The sequence below is a fragment of the Cavia porcellus genome, unplaced genomic scaffold (genome assembly GCF_034190915.1).
Source record: "Cavia porcellus strain 051 isolate PalLab524CR breed Dunkin Hartley unplaced genomic scaffold, mCavPor4.1 scaffold_28, whole genome shotgun sequence".
Classification (NCBI taxonomy): Eukaryota; Metazoa; Chordata; class Mammalia; order Rodentia; family Caviidae; genus Cavia; species Cavia porcellus.
In genome coordinates, this window is record NW_026947511.1 from 29,010,030 (window position 1) to 29,026,473 (window position 16,444).

Here is a 16,444-nt window from a genome sequence, read left to right on the forward strand (position 1 = left end):
TGCTCATAGGAGGCGGGCCTCGCTGGAGATGGGCCGCCGAGGTCTCCTCCTCTCACTCCGCTTCCTGACCCATGATGCGAGCCGCTGTCCTCCACCCAGGCCCTTTTGCCAGTCTGTTTCAGCATTTGAGCCTACTAACCATGGCCTGAAGCTTCTGAAACTGTGAGCCAAGATAACCCTTACCTCCTTTACATTATGGGCATCAGGTATGTGGTCCCGGTGACGAGGACAGTGACTAAGACACGTGCTATCCCTGATGGGAGTTCCATCACTCTCTGTGCCTCAGTCTGCTGTGTCCATTAAATGCATGGGTGGCCACTTACTAACTAGTTACCTAACCTCTCTCTGCCTTAGTTTCTTTCCCTGAAATAGTATCTCATCTTTAAAAGGATTAAATAAGATACTGAGTACAAAATGTTTAGCATGGCCGCAGGGGCATAAGCACTTAACACATGTGAGTTTTATTCTTGGCAGTTCCATGTGATTCTATAGTTTGAACTTGAAAGCACAGCTTATTGAGCAACTAAGAAGGTGCCGTAGGACTGGGGGTGCAGCTCAGTTGTAGAGTATCTGCCAAAGGACGAGGTCTTGGGTTCAATCCACAATCCCACAGGAGGAGGACAAAGGGAAAGAGGTCAGAGAAAGGAGAGGCATGAATCTTTAATGATTCATTTTGATGCAACAGACTGATGCCCAAAGAAGAGGAACTTGGCCAGGGACAGTCAGCTAGCTGGGGGCAGGACCAGGTGCCCACCCATGGCTGATCCCTAACAGGGTTTTAGGAGTCGCCCTCAGAGGTGCACACTGATCACTGGCCTTTCCTCTAAGTGCTGTCCTTGGCCAGGGCTGGATAGCTGGCCACGACCCTGCATACACAGCAAAACTGTCACCCACTATCACATTTGAGTGATCCTCCTCTATCTAGAGGAGATGAGCAGATCCTGGAAAGCTGATACTAAGCACTGTTTTTGTTCCCCTTCCTGTTCACAGGAAGACAGACTCCGAGCAGTAATGACCCTTAGTTAATGATCTCTGGTAGTGACAAAAGCTTAGCTGAGTGGGCAAACAGAGCAGGGTTCTGTGGATGCCATACCAGTGATTAGAGTATAATCAGGCAGGGCATCAGAACTCAAGCCTGGGGTCTGATAAAAGCTGATGGACTGACCTGGTAGAAGGGCGCGGGATGAGAAGGGGAGAGAATGTGTCTTGAAGTTTCTGGGAGGGGGAAGTGTCTGTTGCATACTGGTGGTTGTTTCCGATGCATGTTGGGAAAAATAAGGATTAACTAGGGACTGGTACTTCTAGGAGGCCAAGATGGCCACGCACTTGGGTCTCCCCAGAATAAGCTAAACTAGCAATGGTGACTCTAGGGCTTCACTAGGAGGAAAGCAAAAAGAGGGTGATTGTGACATTTTTACAGCTGCGTGTGGCCTGGAGAAAAACCACATGTCTGCTTGAAATAAAATGGATTTGGAAAAAAAGAAAAAGAAAAAAAACCCCACATGTCCTGTAAATCTTGCAGGGAGCACTGTCCCTGTCTGGCCCCCACTTGACAGGGCTAAGTTGTGTATTTTCAGTCTCCAGGGTTGATTTTCATGCTTTTGGTTCTGCTCAGGGTTTTCACTCCTTCACAAAGGAGTCAGCAGCTCCTAAAACACAGTTACTCTTCTGGCATCTTTGCTGCTATTTCTTTCATTTTGCACAATGAACTGACCAGAGGAAATATAAGCAGCGAGGAATGGGCCATTTATGCGAACACCGGTCTAAAGCGAGGTGGCACAGCTTAGGCCAAGTGGGATGAAGACTCCAACAGTGAACATGTGCCTGGTGCCCTACAGCTGTGCAGCTACAGCTGGTCTTGTGGTCGGGGCAAGGAGCATCTCAGATGGAGAGAGAAACGCTGCCACTAGGCACTTTTATTTTTCCCACCTGCTGGCAGGAAGAAAGCATATAAGCAATAATTACCTTACGTTAATAATCTCTGGGAGCAAACAAGACCTTAGCTTAGTGGAATTTGTGAGCTGCTGAGTTACACAAACATGAACAAAACCTCTGAGGCACTTTCCTTGTAGAGCTAGAAGAGTTCCAATTGGAATGGAATATGTTTGCATGCAAAGTAGGAATTTTGTTTTTAAAGACTCACTAAGATCTGAATAGACAGTTCTGCAAAACAGATGTGCAAATGGCCAATGAAGTACAAACTTATGGGAAAGACCATTTATGTGAAAGACCAGAATAGGCAAGTCAATAGGCAGAAACTAGAGGAATCTTTCTATGACAACATTATTTCACACAACAATGCTCTCAAGGTTACTCTTGTATCAGAATGCCCTGCCTTTTAAAGGCTAAATATTATTTCACTGGATATTTATGGATATACCACATTTCTTTTATCCATTTATTTATTGATGACAGTGGGTTATTTTTGTCCATTGCAAATAATGCTACTATGAGTACAGCTGATTTTTATGTCACATGTCCCTAACGGATCTAGAGAAAGCTAAGGTCATGTAGCTAGAAAGTGAAGTTTCTGTATTTAGAATCCAGATTCATCAGAATGCGGAGTCCTGCTCTCAGTCGGGGACACCAGGCCTGCCCCTCAATTTGAGCCATGCCCATCACCAAGTCATGGATTTTGTTACAGTTGTATGATTCCTCGATGTTTCTTTACATTTATCTCTTTTTCACCAAAATAGATACAGTTTTGTCTAAGCAGTAATATGCACGCACCATTGTTCTGATGTGTTGTTTCTCATACACATGAAATTAAATACAGATGTGTAGATACAAAATGTTCCTTTATGCCACCTGAGTTTGTTACACTGGGTATTTTGACCATACATCGGAAAACCCTGATTAGAATGATTGGAATTTGAAGAGGAGAGAGCCACTCCTAGGAGTCTTGGCTTCAGAATACACAGGACAGTGAGTGTCCCAGTGACCCAGTTCCTGGCTGCTCCTTGTCCATTTGCTAGCTCAACAATCAGGTTCTCTTTTACTTCATCAGGAATGAGTAGGCTGGAAAGTCATCTTAAGTGACAAGGGAAAGGTGTCCCAGAGCACATGGAAAACCCTCACTGTGGCACCCACAGGTAGGTCCAGCCATGGCATGGATTTCTCAGCAACAGAAATGTTGGCTGACATCTTTTCTGACTGCAAACCTTAGCTCTGCCCAGGGAGCCACAAAGATCAAGTCTTTCTCCTCATCCTCTATCCATCTAACCTTCATCTTTATCAAGCCTCTTTTACTAGCCTTGCTCAGACCACATCCCCTTTTGGTGCTAGGGATTGAACCCAGGACCTCATGCATGCTACAACCCCTAACTCCAGCTATACATTCTGACATGAATATTACTCTACTATTTTTGCTAACTCTGATTTTTCCAGGTCTCCTGATGACATGTGACATAAAAATCAATCACTTTTGTATAGCTCTACTCATAGCAGCACTATTTGCAGGGGGCAAAAGTGGGAACAACTCAATATCATCAATAGATAAATGGATAAAAGAAGTGTGATATATCCATGCAATGAAAGAGTTTGCCTTAATAGGGAAGGAAATTCTGGCACAACGCTAAACCTTGAGGACATTAAGTTCAGAGAAATAATCTAGAGACAATAGACAATATTGTATAATTCTATTTATATGAGGAACCCAGAGTAGCTAAATACACAGGTACAGAAAAAAAAGGTGGTTTCCCGGGGTTGAGGCAGAAAAAATGGGGTTCAGCGTTTCAGTTTTCCAAGGCAGGTTCTGCCACTGAACTGTTCGCTTAAATATGGCTAAGATGGTAAACTTATTATGCATATTTCACCACAGTTTAAAAATTGGAGAACTAAAGTGGGATTTCTGGGGGCAGACTGGTGGCAGGGGAAAGGCTGAGAGAAGCCCAGGTATTGCATGTGGAAGAGAGGCTGAGGACTCTGGAAATGGGGTGGTTTAATACTGTGAAGCTGTTTGCTGGATTCGCAGCAAATTCCCACCCAGCCTGAAACCTGCCAAGTTGTGTGTGAATGGGGATTTGGACACCACTACTGGAAGAGAAGTCCTCTGAATGAACAGGCTGTGCAGCAGTACCAGAAGCACAGGCTGGAGTCACCTGGCCCATGAACTAAGTCTGGCGAGTCACAAATGGCCATGGCTTTGTAAATCCTCCCCAGCTTTCTGTGTGTTTCCCAGGGGGTCAAAGCTACCGTCTCTAAATCTAAAGGACAGCGACACTATGGCTGTCATCTGGATCATGCTTATAAATACTCCTTTTTTCCTCGATGTAGCTGACTCTTTATACTTTTCAGAAATGTAACCCCAGCTTTTGTGGAGAGTTGTTGTGTGAGCCAGGGTTCCAGAGCTAGACATCTAGGGTTTAATCTTTGCTCTGCCATTTGTTAACTGTGACTTTGGACAAATTGTTTCACCTGTGGCTCAGTTTATTCACTTACCAAATGGGGCAATGACATTAATAGCCTACCTATGGGGCCTTTTGGGAGAATCACATGTGGTACTGTGTAGTTACATAGAACAGTTCCCCACATGGCACATGTCATCAGCTATTATCTGTCTCTGCCTCAGTCCCTGGCGCATAAAGGAATGATTCTTGGCAAGAATGATCATCCTAAGGAGAATGTGGGTTCCCTGACCCCTGTTCTAACAAATCCAGAGCCTGTGGTGTTTGGTTCCAGAATGTTTCTCAGCTGTATCTCAGTTTACCAGAATGTAAAAGACCCAGGTCAGCTCCTGTGGACAGCAGCATCTGTGCTTTCTCCGTGGGAGTGGATGTTTCAAGGAGCTCTCTCTCTTCTGAGAAACAACCCCAAGCTCAGAACTCCTTCAGCCAGGAGAGGGGCACTGTCCCTTCCAAAGGAAGATGGGGCTTTATTAGCAGACTCTGGTAGATGATTAGGGGCTCCTTGCAGGTGGTGGGGCAGGGACTCCTGGAACTCACGGGCCGCCTGAGGGCGATGCGGGCAATGCAGGCGAAGTTACCTAGCTCTGCCCTGTCACCCTCAGCTCTCTGCCTTTGGCTTTGATGTGTTCTCTTCTGGGTCTTTGCCGAAGTGCACCTGGAGGACTTGGGCTTTTCCGATGTACACTGGGGAGGAAGAAAGGCCGTGCAGGGGAGCTTCCCAGCAGGCCCCAGGCTGACCCTTCCCCAGAAAGGCCCCCTGCGGATATGTGGGATCAGATGGGGAGGAGACCGGGTCCAGCACAGCTCCTGCCTTCAGCTTAGCTGGGGAATCAGGACATGAGGATTCCCTTCACTGAGCCCCACTGTCCTTTCCTTTCAACATCCAGGGAACAAATAGTAAGTGCCCACCCTGTGCCAGGCACTGCTGGGCCATGTACCTGTGCTATAACAGCAAGTATTTTAAAAACTGGGGTTTCATTACTATGCATACTAACTCCATTATGTATTTTATATACGGCCTGAGACAGTTTCTCTTCACTCAGTGCCACTCAAACAAGGCCAACCCCTGGGTGCAGGGTGGCCGCACCTACTTTACAGCCTGACAGAGGTGGGTGAGGCTGGGCACTCCTATTTGTCCTCTCCTCTCTCTCCAGTCCATTCCCCTCCCGCAAAGGCACCTGGATGCCTACGGGGCCTCCCCCCATGCCCTTGATGGGAGACCACTCTCTTGACTTTCCCTGCAGGCTGTCTCTGCCCACCTGCCTCGTCTCCCCTGTATCACTGTCCCCTCCCCATAAGGCCTACCCCCGGGCCACCTGGCCTGCTTTTCCACTAACATGCTGGGCAGGTGGGACCTCTGCTTAGGCTCTCCCTCACCCTCAGAGAGCTGAATGCTTCCTGAGGGTCAGCTCCAGGAACCTCCTGCCCCAAGTCTTACTCATCCCCACCACACCCACGTGCTTTACTCTCCCTCCTGCATACCCCAGGCTTTTTTTAAATTTGTTTGCATACCTCCTTCTAAGATACTGAGCCCCATGGCACAGAAAGTTGTCTGAATTGTTTCCCAGCACATAATAGTTGCTCAGTAAGTATTTGCTGAATAAATGAATAAGTGAATTCAGTGGCTTTCTCAGGTAGGGACCCATCTTCAAGTTGCCTTGCCTCTCCCAAGGAATCCAGCGTGTCCCTTGTTCCTTCCCTCTTCCCCCCACCTCCTGCGCCCCTCCCCTCATGAAACCTCACCTGGTCTTTCACTTTTGGGTAGAAGTGGTGACTTTGTCTTCTTGTGGGATTGACTACAAACAATACAAAGGAGAGGCTTGGGAATCAGGGCTACCGAGGCCAGGAGATGCAGGTGGGAGGGGTGCAAGTGTCAGCTGCGCACTCTGGACAAGGTGGGTCACCAGACCACCACTGTCCGTGGAGGGACCCGGGCAGCTCCAGCATCCCCCAGCTGTGATTCTGTGCCACTGAAAACTTTTGTCCCTGGAGCTGTAAGGATGGCTCTGTAGCAGCCCTCTCCTCCGGCCTTTGTTTACACCATGGCAGACAGGAAGACACCCTGCATTAGAGCGGGGAAGACAGGACCCCTTCCCCTGAGCTGACTGTGCACGAGGATAGGTCATGATATGTCCATGTGGTGCCTGACGCTGCCCCCGCCCTTTCACACACCCCTTGTCCTTTCCTGCTGCAGCTTCAGGAGGCTGGAAGGCAGGCTTGTCTCAGGTCGACTTCCTCACTCAGCTCTTCCTCCTCTGGCCTCTCAAGGTGGGGAAGAAAACCAAGTCCAGGCCAGAGCAAGAACCCAGGGAACAGAGGGGCAGATGGGGGTGCAGAGCCCACCTGTAAGCCTGCAGCTTCTCTAAAGGTGGTTCTTGAACTTGAAGCTGGTCCAAGAGTGATTCTGCCAGACAGAGTCTAGGGGTTGGGGAGGAGCTGAGCCACAGCAGTCTGCAGGAGTCCCAGAGCGAGGTCTTTCTCTGGAAGCACAGCCCCAGTTAATAGGCTCAGGCCTGTCCCTTTCTGGGATTCCCCTGGCTGCCCAGCCCGAGGCTCAGGCAGCTCTCTCTAAACCTCTACATTCTGCCTGCATCTCTCCTGGCCCCTGTGTCCACCAGAAGTATTTCCATACTTCTGCCCCACCACACAACCAAGGTGCTCCTTGTTCTCAGCCCCACGTAGCACACCACATTGGGCCACCCTCGTCTTCCTCCCTCTGCTCCTCCTCCTCCTGCCTCCCATCACTGGCACCCTCCCACTGAGACAGAACCTCCACCAACTGTCCCACCCATTGTGGATTGTGTGCATATATGTGTGTGGGTTCTTATATTTCCACCTGTGTATGCCTTTCCCACAGCAGCATGGGAAGAACCCTTAAACGTCTCTCTCTACCCTGGTGCCTAGGACTGGGACCAGTTTGAAGAGGGGAGGGTCCTCCAAGGGGCAAAGCTGCAGAGATCCTGCTGGGGACTGGGAGAGGATGAAGCAGGACATTATCCAGCTGGGAAGAGTTTCTCTGGGGCTCAAAAAGGAGGATCTGAGAGACCCTGGGTTGGGAGCAGAGTGCCATTGGAGTCCTGCAGAACCAGAGAATGAGGAGAGGTGGAAGACAAGATCCTGACAGCCTCCATGCAGAGAGGGGACCATGCTCACGTGTCCTCACCCTGAGGGGGTGCGTAGAGCAGCCAGAATTGGATGGCACTCAGTGAATCCGTCTGTAGAATCTGGCAAAGGAGTTCTAGAGTCTGCGGGCAGAAGAATGGGCTGGTGAGACCCCACACACGTTCCACACGGCAGAGCAGGCCACTGTGGGTTTGGGGGCACCAAGTGATCTCTCTCCTTGAAGTGGGCTTGGGAGCCACGCGCTCTGGTTCCCATGAAGGTCCTGCCCCCACTCTCATGGGATCCTGCAATCTACAGAGGACTTTCACAGCAGACCCAAAGGAGTACTCGTTCACTCTCTCCTTCTCCCTTTCTTTTTTCCTCCTATCTCTCTTTTCCTTTCTTTTCTCCTTTTTCCTTCTTGCTGCTTTCTTTTTCTGTCTTTCTGTCTCTTTCTGTCTGCCTCTCTGTCCCTCTCCCCTTTTCATGAGGGGGAATGGAATCCAGAGCCTCACACATGCCAGGCATATACTCTACCACTGAGCTATACCCCCAGCCTCTGGAGGAAGATTTGGGGGTGAAGCTAGGGCCTGTGCACTCAGATTATGTCTTCAGTATCTTTTTTAAAATTTTAAGACAGAATCTTTTAAGTTGCAAAATTGCCCAGGCTGTGCTCAGACTTACAATGCTCCTGCCTCAGCTGCCCATAGTGCTGGCATTACAGACTTAGGCTACTATACCCAGCCAGAGGAAGATTCTTAACTTGCCCTCTGGACAGGCAAAGAATCTGAGGCTTTGCAAGGGAAGAACTTAACAGGGACTGCGACAGAATTAAACCTCAGCATCAGATATGTGGAGGTGTCGCCCCTGGAGCCTCTTTGGGCTGGCCTGCCCCAGGGTCCCTCACTGGGAAGGCAGAGTCAGAACTGGTCCATCATTCCTCAGAGATGCACCAAGTCCCACAAATCTGGGTCTTTTGTGTGAGGATTTTGGGTACCCCGTAGATCCCCCCATCCTGGAGCTTCTAGAGTCTGGAGACGTTAGCAAAGAGGCAATGGGCACCCCATTGGGCAGCCCACAGGTCAAGGGTGGGCTGGTTTTGCCAGCTGCCCAGTGGGGGCTCCTTCCTACTGAGTGGCAAGCACACTGGGCTTCTCTACGTGTCCTCAGCCCTCGCTGTACTTGCTGCGAAGGGGTTCATTTTCCCTTGTGTTTCCCAGTTACATAACACCAGAAGAAGAGCCTACTGTCTGAGATAGGCTTAGAGAGGCTCCCTAGGCCAGGTTTCTTTTTTCTTTTTGGTACCAGAAATCGAACTCAGGACCTTGCACTTGCCTGGCAGGTGCTGTGCCCCTGAGCTACCCTCAGCCCTAGGTCAGGTTTCTGATGGTGGCTGTGGCTGTGGCAGGTTGGACGTGGGACTCATGGTAGGAGGTAGAGCTCCTGGAGCCCTAGGAAAGTGGCCTTCCCTCCGCACTTGGCAGTCAGCCTTTCTGGGGCCTGTGTCAGACCCAACAGATCAGCCTGCTCCTTGGCAAAGAGGGACCCAGACAGAGCCTCTCCCCGGGTCCGTGCCTTCCCACCCTCCACCCCTTGAGACCCCCTGCTGTGCTGACTCCTCTCATCTGACCCAGTGCCCTGGTCCATGCTCTGCATCCACCTTACCTGCCCTGCACGCCCCTCCCCACAGGGCCTGAGAACCTAATTCCATGCACGTTGAGGATGCCCTAAGGTGGAGAGAGTACTTGTTCTAGTCCCAGCTATTATGCTCCTTTGTTGGAGGCCTGGGTCACAGAACACCACCTGTCAGGGCCTCAGCCTCCCCATCTGTGGGCCCTGGCTCCTCAGGCCACTTGGCTGGACCTGGCCAGGCTCCAAAGGCACCGCCAGCCGCAAGGAAGGGCTTTCTAAAGGTGTGGGCTACATGTCTGTCCTTTTCCTGCGCTTAAACGTGCATTTTAACAGTGACTTAATGCCCTAACCACCAGAAGAGAGCGTGGGCCCATGTTGAACTTTGATGGGCTTTGGACTCTGCCGAAGCACAGACCAAATTCCTCTCAGGGTGGAAAAACCAGGCTGGGACTAGCCCGGCAGGCTGCAGAGGAATTTAGCCTCTTGGGGTGTGGCTCTAGAAGGCACTGGGCACCTTCACCTCCATGCCTCTCAATCCACTTTTCAGCTCTTTTTGTGACTCATCAGATACTGCAACTGGGGTGGAATTTTGATGACAATCAGTTCAGCTCCCAGTTGCATAGACCATGGAACTAAGGCCCTTACAGGGCGAATACTCACACAAAAAGGCACTGGCTGGCAGAGATTGGAGCCTGGGTTGCTAATGCCCAGGACAGGGATTTCCCAGTTTACAGACCTCACAGTCACAGGCCCAGTGTCTCCAGGAGAAGCCACGCCCAAAAGCAGCCTACAAGGGTGCTAGTTGGGAGCAAGGGAGTGTTACAACATCTGCTCCCAGAGCAGGGCTCACCTGTAGCTCCTGATCCTGCAGGAGGGAGGCCTGGGTTCCTCTAGCTATGCTGGAAGGGCGGCTCCGCTGACTCTGGCGGACGCTATGGTGGCTGAGAGCTTCGGTGGAGGTGGAGATGAGCCTTCCGGATTTAGTGGAGTATTTTGCTCTCTGGTCCCTTTGAGGCTCCTCCTTCTGCTGGAATAAGAGTGACCAGAGACTCCAGGAGTCAGTGAGAGGGAAATGATGAGAAGGCCAAAACGCATCTCCAGGTCTCCATCTCCCCCAGTCCAGTATCACAGCAATGCCAGGGGCACAGGTTGTAACCCAGGCCACCACAACCCTCTTTTGGATTAAGGCCTTCCACTAGAGGAGCTTCAACTAGCAAGAGCTCTTCTTTCCTGAATTCAGTATCTATGGTGGAACAGTGAATGCCCTGGTGGTCCTTGTTGTACCACACATGCAAGTCCTCCCTGCTACTCCTCCTCGGGCCACCAGAGATTTGAAAACAGTGTCCTGGCCTAGGCCCCCCGGCCTACCTTCTTTCCCAGCTTGGCTGCCCCTGGGTCCGTCCCTCATAGCCTGGCAGCCTTCCTTCACCCTGACTCCAGGGCCGCCTGCCTTTGTAATTCCATTTAAGCCTTATAGCCTTCTTCTTTCTAAAGCTAACAAACCAAGACCCAGGCAGCTTAGCTGCTACCCTGAGTGCCGTGGTAAGTTAGCTGAGAGCTGCAACAGAGGCTAGGCTTCTGCTTGTCTACGCTGGTTGCTCAAGTTGAGGGGCAGAGGCAGACTCACCCACAAGGACTAAGCCTGTCCTAAGACCAACTTGAGTCTGCCACTTGATTATCTTTGCCAATTTACTGCCACGCAGTACCCAGTGGTCACCCCCACTTCCCACCCCATTATGTATCTCGTTGTGTATCCGTGTACCCAAGCCACCTGTGCTATTGCATTTCCTGTTCTTACCCTCACTGATAGCCTCTTCGTCGGGCCAACAGAGGAGCTTCGAGGAACTTCCTTACATAGCACTGAGTCTGCTTCCTCAATTCCCAGACTCCTTCCTGGCTCTGCACCCACCTCTTTGTTCTTCAGCTCTGTCTCCTTGGTAAAGACTGCCACTCGGGAAGTCAGCTTCTTCAGCTCCCTCTTCCAGGCCTCTGAGAGGAAGGACAAGATCCTGGGGCTTTGTCCCTCCTCCCTGGAGCACCAGGGCTGGGAGAGCAGGGAGAGTACAGTACCACACAGTAGGCTCCCCCCACCCTTCTTCCAGGTCTTCCTGCCCCGTCCTGAGTAAGCAGTGCCCATTTGTCACATGCTTATGGACACACTGAACCTGTTCTGGAGAGGTGAAGTAGATTCCACAGCCAGTTGGTCAAACTTCCCTTCCTTATGCTGGCTGCCTGGTCCCTTCCCCACCGCCCCTAGCAACATGACTTTCCTATTCCCCAATAGCAGAGCAGGTAGAGCTTGCAGGGCAGAGGGCCCATGCAGCACCTTGGCTGATGGCCTGATTGCTTGGCGCCCGAGTACACAAGTCATGAAATAGTGCAAATAGCTGTAAACCACACAATTGTTATCCAAATCATTCATTTATTCCTCCTCAACATCTCAAATCTAAGCAGGGGCATATTTCTGAGGCCTAGGACCTGGGGTGAGTGAGGTAGGCAGTAATGCGAAGATGAGGCTGACCAAGGAAATGAGGAGATAAGTGGGGTCATCTTAGGGCCCCCACCCACATACGAGTAATGACCCCTTTCCTTTTCAGGCACCCACCCAAGTAGGGCAGCTGCTGGGGACAAGTGTGAGCACTCAGGAAGAAGGGTGTGGCCAAATACTCACCAGAAGGGAGCTGGGGATTCCGATTTGACCGTGGGTCCCCAATGGGCACAGAAGTGGTGGGCATCCCCATCGGAGAGTGGGTTAAGGGTGTAAACTGAGGTAAGGATATCAGAGAGAACTCGTCCCTGACGACACAGATAGGCTTCCCACTGAGACCTATAAACAGTTAGAGGGAGGGAGGTCAGTCTGGACCACAGGAGCTCCAGGAGGCCAGAAAGAGGCTGGTGGGGGGAGGTAACCATCAGTCCTCAGCACCGAGAGGCCCTGTGATCAGTGAGACCCACCATCACCTCATCGCAGGACACTGAGGAACAGACTGAGAAAGGACTCTTTCTAGTCCTCTTAACCTCTCCGTCTTAGAGTCCCCAGGGTTCTCCAGATGCTCAGGCCAAGAACCCCAGAGGGAGTCTTGAGCCTTCTCTTTCTCATGCTCCACTTTCGATCATCAAACTATGCTGGCTCTGCCTCCTAACTATCCTTCGGAGAGGCCCATGAAGCCTTCCATGCTTGACCGTCCAACCCATAAGACAGTGGCCAGGTAACCTTGCTAAAATATCTCACTTCTGTGTTCTCAACCTTCTGATGACTCCAACTGACTCTGAGGCAGCTTGATGGTGACGGTAGTGGCCTGCGCATCCCAGCTGATCTGCTCTCTTGACTCCCTGACACCATCATCTCCTTCGTCTCTCACCCCCTTCTAGTCCAGCCACATCTTGAACTTCCTTGCTATTTCTCCAGCACAGTTGGGGTGTTCTTGCTCAGGGCCTTTGTGTTCACTGATCCATGTGCCTGGGACATTATTAGCCCAGACTTGTGTGTAGTTCACACACTTAATGTTTTGTTCAAATATCATGTTATTGCCTAGGTCTTTTATGGTCACTTTTTTCTTTCTTTTTGTGGTGCCAAGGATTGAATGCAGGATTTGTGTATGCTAGGTAAACGCTCCACTGAGCCACCCCTGCAGCCCTCATGGCCATCTTTTGGAAGTGGTAGTCTCTTGTGTGGCCTTTGTACTTGACACCTAGTCTGTTTCCCACTCTTTGCACCAGATGTCAGCTCCAGGACAGTCACAACAGTGTCCTATTCTTCACTGTTGTGTCCCCCTTCCCACTGTTGTGCCACCTTCTAGTTTGCACTCAGTAAATACTAGTGATGTATGTATGTATGGATGGATGGAAGGTTGAGTGGATGGATGGATGAAAAGCTAAGTTGATGAGTTAGAAAGCACAACTCAGTTCTAGGGCAAAAAGAGAAATCATGTAGGGGACCCTGATCCACCCTTGGAGCCTAGGCTTCACGCCTGACCCCATGTCAGACTTGGTTGGCCACTAAACAGCCCTGGGATCCTGGAGAGACCTCACACTCTCTGGACCTCAGTGCGGTGATAGGCTGGAGGGAACACATCTTTTCCAGTTCTGAAGGTCAATTAGGAATCACCCTGATAGACCTGTTCCACCCCAACCAAGTTGTAGCAGACCTGGCCCTACCTTGGATGTGGGTCACACGCTGGGGATGGGGGTGATGCCTGGAGAAGAAGGAGTGGTTGCTGAGATGTCCAAATCGGTAGGCACCAGCAATTTGGGGCCTGGGGGCCCTCAGCTCTTCTTGGATCCCCTCCAAATCCACATTGCCTGGGATCGCCGGTTCTTTCTGCAGTCTACTGTGCCCTGACTTCTTGGGTTTCAGCGTAGCTTTTGGACTGAAGGAGAAGGTTTACAGGGAAGTGATCAGAGCTTCTGTCTGGCAGCAGTGCCCACCCTGCCTCTGAGCTGTGTGCTTCTCATGGAGCCCGTTCTCAGAGACTCAGAAATCTTCCCAGATTTCGCCCCTTCCCCCACCATGGCACCCAAAACAGAGCTCTCCTAGAGTCCTTTTCCCAACGATACCATCCAGTCTGGGGGAGCCCCTGCCTTCCTAAGATGCCTTCTTGGGTTCTCCAGTTCATCTGTGAGAGCTCAGATGAAATCTCCCAGAACCCAGTTTTCTCCCAGAGAACAAATCTGGAACTAGAAAGAGAAGCTTCACACCCACCTAGTCTTCCACACACCTCAGGTGGAACAAAGGCCCCTTATATGCCCCTCCTAGGGGCAGGAACTGGCCTCAGCAAGTCCTGTCCCCAAGCCCAGTTGTTGGCAGCCCAGGGGAGCAAGCTGTTACCCTCCCCCTCAGGGTAGTCCTGGGCCAGAGCCAGAGCCAATGCAAGAGCAGGTGGGCCATCCTTTTCCATGGGTCCCTCCCAGGAGACGCACAAGTGTCAGCCAGCTGTCAGGGCTGTGACGCTGTGGGGAAGCGTTACACGCTAGCTAGGCTTCTCTGGGGACCAGTGGGTCAGGTTCCTTGTTTCCCACCTAGTCCTGAAGATGCTGAGCCTCTGCTCCTGGAGGGAGAGTAGAGGTCAGCCCAGCAAGGATCTGAAGGTCAGGCCACTCCTGCTGGGGGCTGATGGCTGTGTGGATGCCCTTCTCCTGCTGTTCCTGGCTGAAAGGGGTCCCTCTGGAGGAGAATAGGTGGGCTCTGGATTTGCTAAGCCAGAAATGCTGCTCTTAGACCCTGTGAGGGTTTCGTATACCGGGCCCCTGGATTTCCTGTTCCAGTCTGCATTCTCCTCTAGGGAATCTGGGACTTAAAGAAAAACTGTAAACCACCTTTGGAAGCCACAGTTAGGATGTCACCTTCTGAACCCCCCCTTCCCCTCAAATGCCAGTGCCAGTGCTGTGTTCCTTCTCTGACTCATGTCTTTTCCGACTCAGGGGCCCTGCCTCCAGCCTCTGCTAACTTCGCTGAGGACCCACTGGGGGCTGGGCTGGTGACAGAGGAGGGTGAAGTAAGGCTGTTCCTCCTGGACCTCCAGGCTGCTGAGCTCCCCCAAGCTGCCCGGTCCCCCACACTGTCCTGCTCCCTGCACCCTTGGTCAGCAGGTAGACTTTCAGAGCCTTACTTTTTCAGTGGATGTTCAGCCAGCTGAGTCCTCACCTCCGTTGCCATTGTAGTGTTTCTGATGGAATGAAGACCACTTAGCGGTCAGGCTGAGTAACAGGAGCTCCCATGGAATGGTGGTGGGAGCATAAACTGGGACAGACTCTTTGGGAAAAAAAGGGACAACAGCCTATAAAACTGAACAATTACCTGCTTTTTCATCCAACAATTTTTGTCTCAGCTACAGAGAAACGTGTAGATGTGTAACAGGGGCCATTGATAAGACTATTTCTATTAATATTGCCCAAAATAGCAAAACCCTGGTGACAATTCAAATGTCCAATGGCAGAGCAATGAATAAACAGGCTGTGTCCCACCCATTTTATTGCTATGAAAATCAATGAGCCACAGCTATGAGCAACGACACGAACGAACCTTGTCAGTATACAGCTAAGTCAAGGGAAGCACATTTCATGCCATATAGCATGAAACGTCTTTTTAAAAGGGAAGTTCAAAGGCAAGCAAAATAGTCATAAGCATGTGACAGAACAATAATAGCAAAAATTGTGGCTATTTCTGGAGGAAAGGCGGGCAAAGAGCACACGGGAGACGCATGGCGGGGTGATATTTCAGTTCTTGGTGTGGGTGATGCACTTCCTGGTGTTCATTATACTATTAAATGAGCTACTTAAGTGCGACAGATGATAGAAGACAGATGCTAAAACCAAGAATTATGATTAATATAAATGTAAGGACCTGCTAAATATATATAAAATATATAGCCAATACATACATGCATTGCTAGGGATGGTCTGGAAAAGGAAATCAATGTATTTTGAGAATTAATCCTCAGGGACCCCAGCAACCCCCAAAGTCAGTCTTTATAAGATTAGCATGTGAGGACTGGCCTTCTCTGAGGTCAAGGGAGAGACTTGCAGAGGCCACACAGCCAGGGACGAGAGCTCACAGCCCCTGATCTCCTCCCTAACAACAACGGGTAGAGATTCCTTTTCAGGAAACTGGCCCTCAGTGACAGTGACATAGGACATTTGAAAGCCCCAAACCCACTCATCTGTGGCAAAAGACACTTCTAGAATAGATGGTCAAATATTTTTGACCATGATGATATTGAGAAATTCATTTTTCTATCAGGACCCAATTCACATACCTACATGAGCATATAACACAGACCCAGAGCAAACATGTGACATGTACCCTGGGCCAGTATGTGCCATACTACAAGTGATGTGCACAGATGCATGTATCCTAGGTTTTGCTTCCGTTTTGTAAATGTTAGATGGCACCCATCAAATTGCTGTGGAGTCATGATTCACAAAGCTAGAGAGAGGTGAGCCCGGACCTAGCCGGTCAGGACTGACTTCTGCTAAGTGACACAGGTGGGACCACTAGGGCCACCTCTGCCCTGCCTTCTGTCCCTGGATCCCTGGACCCAAGAATCCAAGGAATCTGAAGGCTGCCACTGATTCGCCTTCACCCCTGGCCCTCGGGGCCCTCCCTGGAATCCTGGTTAGGTTCTGAGGGCTATTTTCTCCCTGGAAAGGTCCTGGACTCACTGAGGAAGGTACCCACAATACCCCTACTACCTTGAGCAGGAAGGTGAGAGGGGACTCACCAAGGAGCAATGTCCTCGGTGCTGTGGACAAGTCTGCTGCTTTGTGACTGCACTGAGCCCAATGGTTGCTAGGTTACCCCTTCC

General features: G+C 50.6%; 1 protein-coding gene across 1 annotated transcript; it reads right to left on the reverse strand.

Annotated features, from left to right (window-relative positions):
* Window positions 1-1,906: 1,906 nt before the first annotated feature.
* Window positions 1,907-16,444, reverse strand: Tbata (thymus, brain and testes associated). The gene is made up of 11 exons (XM_063239619.1): window positions 16,361-16,444; window positions 14,750-14,892; window positions 13,299-13,510; window positions 11,812-11,967; window positions 10,939-11,129; window positions 9,991-10,167; window positions 7,570-7,651; window positions 6,840-6,886; window positions 6,750-6,793; window positions 6,150-6,202; window positions 1,907-5,090 (listed from the first exon to the last, which is right to left on the reverse strand). The coding sequence occupies exons 2-11, from the start codon at window positions 14,794-14,796 to the stop codon at window positions 5,005-5,007; spliced, it is 1,095 nt and encodes a 364-aa protein (XP_063095689.1). The 5' UTR covers window positions 14,797-14,892; window positions 16,361-16,444; the 3' UTR covers window positions 1,907-5,004.